The following is a 9,154-nucleotide window of genomic DNA, read 5'->3' as shown; positions in this document are numbered from 1 at the left end:
ATGAAAGAAAAGAGAAAGGTAAAGAAAAAAAAGTACTAATAAAAAGGAAATAGTGTTTGTAATACACTTTAATACAATTAACGAAAGAGCTAATTAGTTTGGGTGGATTCCGTTTCCAAAGGGCATATATGGGATTACTGTGTAATTCTAAGGACATATATGGACCAACTATGTGACGGTAAGGGCATATTTGAGCTAAACTATTAACGAAGGGCAAATGTGCTCAATTTCGTATAGTATGATGGCATATTTGGACCTTTACCGTTCATTATAAAGTAACAAGAAGGTGCTATAAATGTACAAGTTCTATAGCTGCCTGTATAATTCTAAATAACACAGGAAATGACAATTGAGAGAAGAGCACTGCTTCTGAAAGAGTATAACTAAACAGTGACAGATTGCTGCCTTTTTCTGCTGATACAATTGAATAACATTGAGCAGAGAGTTAAATTTATGCATTAGCTAGAATCTACTTTCTCCAATCACCAGCTCACCTTTCAAATCTGTTGGTCCACTTTGACACTAACTCTTGAAAAGTTTCCTCTTTTAATATCTGAAAGGAGGAGTGTGAGTTTCTATAACACGTCTGTGCTTTATATGAGTGTTCACATCGGGTACTTGAAACAACTTTGAACAATGTAGGACAACTTAAATAGCTTCTTGGTTGTGATGAGGAGAGAGAGCATTATGAACCTTTCAGTGATCTGATGTTGTGTGGATGATGGGAGAGGAGCTTCCAAAATCTTATCACTAGTTTTCAAGTAAGACTTCACAACTCACAAGTTGACATTTTATTTACACTATAAACAACTATTTCCATGATATAATTACTTGACAAGGTGTTGTGACTCGCTAGACTATATACAAGATGATACAATTTGACAACTTTTAAAAACATTTCCTGTACTTCCCCTTATGATTTCTGTCATTACTATATCCATTCTCCTTTTCCAAGGATCTCTACAAACGTCATGCACTTCAATATTGCAGTGTGAAGAATAGGAGTCATACCAGGCTCCCTTGTTTATTGTTTTCCTGATAAATCAGCATTTTGTTGTTATATGGTACATCAACAGTCTTCATATAATAGGCTGAACCATTTCTTCCTCATATGGTTGTCAAAATCTTATGTTATGGGATAACTTAAGAGGTTAGTTGGCAGGAAGACTTCTCAAATGAGGTTGAGCTCTTCTAACAATTTGTAATTTGGCACGTTTGACACAAGAGAAGAGTCAAGGGAGGGGCTATGAATTCTCGCTAAGAAATCAAACCCCTGACATTATTTCCTTTCTTAATATTCCTCTAGTTTCCATGTTGCGCTCATGGCTCCATGCATGTGGAGATTGTGAAGCCAATAACGGCCAAATAATGTTCCTCTGTTTTCTTACTCTCCGGACAAGGAGCTTCTTCCGTTGTCTTATAATGCTGTTCACAGCCTTCAGATAATTGCTCGAGTCATGGTCCCTGAGAATTGTACCACCAGAACCATATGCTGTAGGGTCACTTAGAATTTCTAATGGGTGTGGAGAATTCAGAAAGGCTCTGAAAGCTCTCCTAGTAAATGCACAATGGTTGTTGTCTAGGGTATAAAGGCCACTGCCCGGAGGAAGCAAAGAGTGAGGAGCGGATGACTTCTCATCAGGCTGGATGATGAATATTTTTCCCATTGGAGAGTATAACATTTTCTGCAAAAATAAGCACATGTACCAGGGTGGATTAGATTGTTACACAAAGCTGAAAGTAACATCTGAGTTGTAAAAATGTAAATGTAACTTTTTTCTCGGTCACTGGATGGGATTTAAAGTAACTCCAAAATTCTAAATCTAGAAACTACGTAAGAGAGAGTGTGCTCACATTCTTATTCAGACAGGGATGGGATCTGAATGTACTATTCAAACGTTTGAGGACTTGGGCCACATGGTTTGGGTAGACGCATGAAAATGCCCTCGGAACAATGTCTCTATGCATCATCACACATTGCACATGATTCTCATCTAAACCCAAATCATTGAGCACTTTTTTACCACCGCAGAACACAAATGGTGATCCAAAAGTGACAACTGGTAGAAGAGAGGATGGTTTGACGACCTTTCGGGTTAGCAGCATTAAGTTGACCAAAAGTGAGAGGCTTCCTCCAAGAGAGTGGCCAGTAAATTGAAACTTTGCCTTGTTTCCAAACCTCTGCAGATGCTCCATTATCTCCGGCATGAATTGGTCATATATTCCTTTTGCAGCTTCATAAATTCCTCGATGAACCAAGACATCCATTTCCTGTGGCAATGCAATTGTTCATAGCCAATTCAGTTAATCTTCTCCATAATTATAAAGACAAGATTATAGAGAGTAAATACTGATGCCTACCTCAAATTTGCTGGGTTCAAAGAAGAGATTTGCCTGCCAGGATGCCAGTGAGTCTGAGCCCTGCAGTTCACACATGGTTAGCTTGTCAATCTGGGTGAAAGTAAATCATACCACACTTTATCTGGGAAAAAGTTTTTTTTTCAGTGTCCAACTTTGATAACATATCCAATTTTTATTTGAACTTTTCTATCTCAATATCAGAACTTATTTACCTGAATAACAAAACAACGAGTACATGTGGTTAAGTCATCGCAAATAAACCATTCGCAAGGTGAGGACTGAAGTGATTGTAGGTCCCTTGCTGCCTCCAGTTTTTGTTCCTCATCAGCAGCAACCATTGTTGTCATTGTTGATGCAGCTACATATGCAGCCATCTCTGACTTGTATACCCTTGGGGAAGAGTTATCTTTTTCATCTGTGAAACACTCTTTATTGCCTTTCAAGGTCACATCATCAACTGCCAAATTGGTTTCATTGCCAAGTGATAATAGGTCCTTAGCACGGGATTGGACATAAGATGCTGCCGAAACTGCTATATCATAAGCAACAGATGGCCGAGGTAGATGCTTATGCTCAGTTTCTTCTGTTTTATCTGTATTAGGCACTGCACTATCTGATGATGGCACTGGAATACGAATTGAATCCTTGTCGAACTTGGCTTTGATAGCCATAGCTTCTGCTTTTTTCACCAAGGAAGAGGTTACGAAGACCAGACCATAGCATCTTTCTAAATCCTCGGGCTGCATATTGGAGGAGTGATATTCACTTCTTAGACTTAATGAGAACAGTCAAAAATATATACTAGTAGTAATTAATCAATGATGCCACAAGCAGGGAGAATTTCTTCAAAGGCGAGGAAGTTTAAGAATGTCCTAAAGGCGTGAATTGCTCTAGGCACCTCTTGATTAAATGACTATTTTACTGAAGTACAGCTATGATAAACTTATTTAACATCAACTAGGAAAAGATGTTTGGGACCGCACTGGGAGGCCTTTGTTGAGCACTGCATATGGCTGTCGGGGTAAATCTACCTACCTTGTTCTGGTTTCAGTGTTATTATGTGGCCTAAGGCTTCACGTGCAAAGAAATCCCCTAGCCTTGGAAATGAAAGGCAAGTGCCAAATACTGATAAACCATTTACTTCCAGATAATGACTTCTAAAAATACTTCCTCCGGTCCATAATAAGTGATTTTTTGGCCTTTTTCTTGCGGTCCAAAATATCTGATTTTTCCAGATTTCAAGAATGAATGAATTATTTTTTTCCTACATTGCCCTTGGAGTAAATAGTGTTGGAGTGTGTGTTGGGAGTGTTTATGTGAAGAGATAGTAAAGGTTAATATGGTCAATTTCATTGCTAATTAATGTTAAAAGGTAAATTTCTTACTATGTGTAAAAATAGCCAAAAAAATGACTTATTGTGGACAGGAGGGAGTAAAGAGCAAAGCTGAAAGGGGGGAAATCTGGGAGCTTTTCTTTGGTAGTTTTCACTATGATGGATGTAATGCTCAACAGCTTTCTGTCAATTGTCATGCATGTTATGTCCTTTTTTCGCACAGTAAGGAAAGGAAAAAAAAAGCACACAAAAGAAAAGGGCAACATACACAATGATGAATACTAGTAATAAATAGCTTATTTATATCCATTTTCTGTTTGTTTCCTTTTCATATATAGTGGAGTGGGAGTATAAGGAAGGTAAAGATTGAATCCAGATAACTATGAGCAAATTAGTAATAAATAAATAACCAGCTTTATGCATGTCCAGGACAAGTGAACAAACCTTAATCTCGGGAATAACATAAGCCATGTTGCATAAGAAAGCCAGCTGAGAGAAAAGCTTGGAATCTGACCAGGAGATTCGCCTTAACAACCTGGAGAAGGATTCTCTATCAATGTTTATCTCCCCAGCTGCATCATTGTCATCTTCATAGTCTACTTCACAACCTTCATCCTCGCAATCTCCACCACTATTTTCCATGTCGAGCATCTCTGCAGTGTCATTCTTCTTCTGTTTCTCTATCCAATTTCTCCTAAGTTCCACGAGCCTTCGAATCCAATTGGACCTTCTTGTCTCGTCCTCAACCTCCATCCCGTTGTTGTCATGATCATGGTCAGGATCAGTCTCAAAGATAACGTCCTCTATGTTAATATCCTTATTGGTGTCAATATCAAACAAGAACGACCGAAGAGAATCAGGGAGGAAAGAACTTGACAACTGAAGTTTAAAGGGACCTCCTGTGGAATGACTACTCTTCAGTTTTGGCTGTGTTGCTGAACACTGGATACGATTTGCACGACAGCACAGGTGGTTGTCGGAATAGGATCTTCTCATTTGAGCCTTTTCGCGATTCCCTTTGCTCGAAAATGAACTCCGGAAGTTGTCTTGGTCCTTCCACGCATCTTTAGAGCTTTTGGTCACAGGAGAGCTTATTATGGATACACAACTGCATGCCATGATTGCCAAGACTTGATCACTGCTTGTGGCGACCTAGAGCCTACACATTAGAAGAAGAAATCAAGGGGAGAATAAGAAGGATTCTTGGGGGCTTGTTGAATTTAAACATTAAAGAAGAGGGGTCTTAAAAAGAAGCTATTCATGACAAAATATGGCTTTGTGCGCAACGAGGACATAAGGATGATTCCATTTAACGACCGTAAAGCACAAATTTGGAGAACTTTGAACATGACTACTTTATCATAATTAATGTAGCTTGCCTAATCTATCAAAAGGACATGGGCTTAACAGTAATTGGACCTCTAATGAGACAGTAGTAGAATTTTAGAATTAAACACTGTAATCGATGTTCTTCTTTGGATTTTACAATCGTTTCATATTCCTAAACCAAAATTTGAATTAGTTTTCCAAGGACATGAATCTCTAAGTTTACTGTGCGTTAGTAAAGTTTATAATTTTATATATATTTCTTGACAAGCTAAGTCCAGTCTGGGGCTGCCTCATATAGGACCTTAGGATACCATCAGTCCGATCGAACTCCTAAATGGCTAGAGAATAAATTTGAGAAAAGAAGGGTTAGATTTAGCCATCCCATGTCGCTGTTGCGTCATGCATGTGGCAACCACATTTTCCTTCTGAAGTTTACACGAAATAATAACCAAGTCCGTACCTTGGTAAGCAACAAAGATTTGTTTTGATCTATGAAATTGACAAAATAAGCATTTTGCTGTTGATTTCGATGTAGGATCCTCAATTTTAGCGTTCTCAACTAAGACAGTCGTCACTATATATGCGTCCGCCACAATAACGTCCAAGAACAAAATGAAAAGAGGATCAGTATTAAACTTCAGCACTGGAAACAAATTTGAACTCCATTTTTTATCGAAAGCAACGATTACGTGGAATTTTATCTACTAGGTGCTGGATCAATCTAAAGGAGAAAAAATGGACATTGAGCCATGGAGGGTGATGGATGTTCGATCAAAAAATATATACTTTGTTTTCTAATCTACACTTATTAATTCAATTAGTGAAATGTTAATTTAGTGGAATATTTAAAGACATATATAAATTACAATTTAGAAAAATATTCTTATAATTAAGTCCATATATAATATCTTTAACGTATACAAACGCCTATAAATAACGTGATTCGGATTAAGAGTACTAAAGAAGGAGTTACAACCTACAAAAGCCAAGGCACATGACTTAATGTAACAGCCCATGAAAACCATTTAATGAGAGGAGATTTGATGAGAAACTAGAAATTGAAGTTTGGGTATGGGAAGATTGGGTCACTCCTAATTTCAACTCCTACATTGACCATATCGTTCATCAAATCCCTCTGCATCTGCATCCTTGGAGTTATCGTCGCTGCTTAAGTCCTACGATTTGTAGTCCCATAAGTTTCCTAGCTACCACCTAATATGTTCACATTAGAACGGAAATTTCTATGCAAAATAGTGAGTAATAATATTACGAAGAGATATAGTATTCCTTTTGCCCATCATAAATGAACACGCAAAGTAGTCCCAACAGAAAAGGAGGCTCCTTAATAATTAAAGCACTCCTACTTTTGGAAAGTTCTTGCTTAATTGCTGTAAAGGAGTTGGTTCTTTTACTACTCCTCGCAAACCCATTCTTCTAATTTAAATTTATCTTAGTCAGCACAAATCTGGCTTTCTTTGTCTTTCGTCATTCAATTGAGAAAAATTGTAGCTCTATTAATTCCTTTGTTTTTTTCCTTTTTCGTCTCATCCCCGGGTCACATTAAAATGTCTTAATTCTAAATTAATTCGAGTCAGTTGTTTGAATTTTCAGTATTTATTATGCTATATTCAAACCCATATTATTCTAATAATAAATAACTAAACAATTAACGATAAAGACATTTGCCAAAAATCAGCCTTCACCTATGCTTTGCCCACTTTGTTCTGTTTTACTATTTTGTTTGCAAGACATTTCTGTTACTTTTGCGACAACTCTCTTTATTATGGCAGTTAAGCACATTGCAATTCTGATTGCTGCTCAACTATTTAAAGAAATAAAGCTCAGTAATGGTTCAAAAGTAGGTTCTAACTCCAGCTCTATTATTATGACTTCCTTTTGTTTTTTTTGGTTTTGTTTTAAGTTGTATAAAAAGGAAATCAATGTATTTTTCAAATAAATCAACTAATGTAGATTTTAAGTCTAGAAAATCGGTTTTCTCAAAAGGTACTTAATTATATTTAATCTCATTCCGGAAGTTGATTAAACTGCCCCCAAGCAGAACAGGGCACATAAATAAACATAGCGAGAGTACTCATTTGCAAGATTTAATAAGAGCATTATGCTTCGGGAAAAAGAAAAAGAATTAGAAAAGAAAGACTAAAAGAGCGATACGTAATTGAAGTGAACATCTACCAGCGAACTATAGCAGCATTTAAGAAGTAGTACACCAAACATTGACCACAAAGAACAAACTTAAGAAAGAGCAGATTTTTGTCATTTCTGAACAATTCAATGTATCAGTAAATGTTGAAAAATATGAGAATTACTATATCACTCAATGTTGAGAAATCATAATTTCACTCGACAGTAAAAAATATTTCATTCTTTCTCAAATTATCTGTCATGTTTTCTAAAAATAGTTGTCTCAAATTATTTATCATTTTAGAAGTTCAAGACTAAATTAATTATTTTTCTCCCATTCTCTCAAGGTGGGTAAAAAAGAAATACACAGATAATTATTTGAGAGTAATAATTAAGGATACTATGAAGCAAAAGAGAAATAAATACCTGGAAATTCTCAATATTGATTAACGATCACATACGATTCCACACGACTTCTAGAGCTTTTTCCAGGTCATGAAATCAGATTTCAAAACTCCGATCAGAAAGCCACCGGAAAAGAGAAACCAAATACCGTCTATTTTATACATAACATAAATCCAATCGCCACGTTGAACAGAGAGTAGCAAAAACAGAGGAAACCTCTGATCAATCGTCTCTGCCAGAAAACTTTGGAGAAATGGAGTCACTTTCCTCGCAGAGCAAAAGCCTCAACTCCAAATGTGAATGCGTCTGTGAAAGGGGAAAACATTTAGTTCATTTCCGGCTCAAATAATATGGGGTAAGAAGCTCATGCGTCCAACATTTACTCCAAAAATCTACCACAACAAACAAAACTTAATATACTAATGAATGTTGTATTTTTTATTCGAAACAAATGAAAAAAGAGAAGGTAGAATTAAAAGCAACAAAATAAATGATTAACATACAATGCGATAGCCGAAACCACTCTTGGTCTTGCAGCTACTTCAAGGCCGATTGAATCAGATTTCAAAGCTCCGATTGCCAGAAAAAGTTAATGTATAAACTGAACGTCAATGCATATCACTGCACTGAATCCTATTAGAAATGTAAAGTTAAATGTACTTGAACAAGTGCTGAGAAAGGTGAAATTGTTTGGTAAATTTTCATGTGGTGAGAATGTTGTGAACCTGCTGAGAAAACACATGAACACCAAGATCTTCACTCTCTTTTTGCTAAGAACATAGAAAAGTTGGAGAGCATGAGATCTGGGGTAGTGTTGTGGTGTCTGTGGGGGTATTATATAAGGGGCGTTGGCAAATGGCAGGGTGGAATAACAAACACCAGCCTCAAAGAATCTTGTCACGTGGTATTTGAGTCCCTCTTTTTCCTTTGAGAATCTTCACCTCCGCTTGACATTTTTAACCTTGGCATTAAGCCCATTTCCTCATATCTTTGTCATTTTCATTTAACTTTAAAATGTATTCTTTTGTTACCGGTAGAATTTGTATCCGTCATATGAAATAGTTTAAACGAAATTATAGAGAATTTAATTAGTTGATTAAATTAAATTGTCAGTGATTTAATTTAATTAATTGATATTTGTGATCTTAACATGTGGAGTTAAAATAAGTGTTGGTAAATTTTCGAAATTCAGATTGAGGAGTTCAATTGTAGTTTTTTAGTGGAATAAACTGCAATTAATTATAGTAGAAATTAATTTATCTAAATTTTCGAATTAATACTATAATTGGTAGCCTCTTACTATTTCTGTGGCCCCTGCTATACCTAGTAAAAACCTCGACTGACTTGGGTAAAAAGTGACTTGGGAGAAAAGTAATCATGTTGAGTTAGAGTAGAATTCTACTTGCACAAGTAGAATCCTACACGTTTTTGGAGCCCTCTAGGGCTGAAAAACGAGTGTGCATAAGGAAGACATTTTTCACCCAATAATTCACTTTTTAGAGTTGTATTGTTCTTGCCCACTCAAAGCAATTTCGTCCAAGGTTTTACTAAGACCATAGTAGAAGACTGCGACCCTGGATTCT

At 36.4% G+C, this 9,154-nt stretch overlaps 1 protein-coding gene across 1 annotated transcript; it reads right to left on the bottom strand.

The window, feature by feature from the left end:
• Window positions 1-364: 364 nt before the first annotated feature.
• On the bottom strand, window positions 365-8,452 carry LOC107772181 (phospholipase A1 PLIP1, chloroplastic). The gene is made up of 7 exons (XM_016591681.2): window positions 8,075-8,452; window positions 7,593-7,877; window positions 4,140-4,854; window positions 2,574-3,101; window positions 2,362-2,421; window positions 1,855-2,271; window positions 365-1,685 (listed from the first exon to the last, which is right to left on the bottom strand). The coding sequence occupies exons 3-7, from the start codon at window positions 4,812-4,814 to the stop codon at window positions 1,266-1,268; spliced, it is 2,100 nt and encodes a 699-aa protein (XP_016447167.2). The 5' UTR covers window positions 4,815-4,854; window positions 7,593-7,877; window positions 8,075-8,452; the 3' UTR covers window positions 365-1,265.
• Between the last annotated feature and the right edge of the window lie 702 nt (window positions 8,453-9,154).

The sequence above is a fragment of the Nicotiana tabacum genome, chromosome 19 (genome assembly GCF_000715075.1).
Source record: "Nicotiana tabacum cultivar K326 chromosome 19, ASM71507v2, whole genome shotgun sequence".
Classification (NCBI taxonomy): Eukaryota; Viridiplantae; Streptophyta; class Magnoliopsida; order Solanales; family Solanaceae; genus Nicotiana; species Nicotiana tabacum.
Note: the sequence above shows the minus strand (reverse complement) of the source record. Positions and strands in the feature narration are given on the sequence as shown.

Bases quoted from the DNA above. Each gene is read 5' to 3' on its own strand.
- LOC107772181 (XM_016591681.2), bottom strand. From the start codon at position 4,814: ATGGCATGCAGTTGTGTATCCATAATAAGCTCTCCTGTGACCAAAAGC. The intron at 2,422-2,573 runs GTAAATAAGTTC...TGTGAACTGCAG, and splicing joins CTCGTTGTTTTGTTATTCAG to GGCTCAGACTCACTGGCATC. The intron at 1,686-1,854 runs GTGAGCACACTC...TTATTTTTGCAG, and splicing joins ATCCCTGTCTGAATAAGAAT to AAAATGTTATACTCTCCAAT.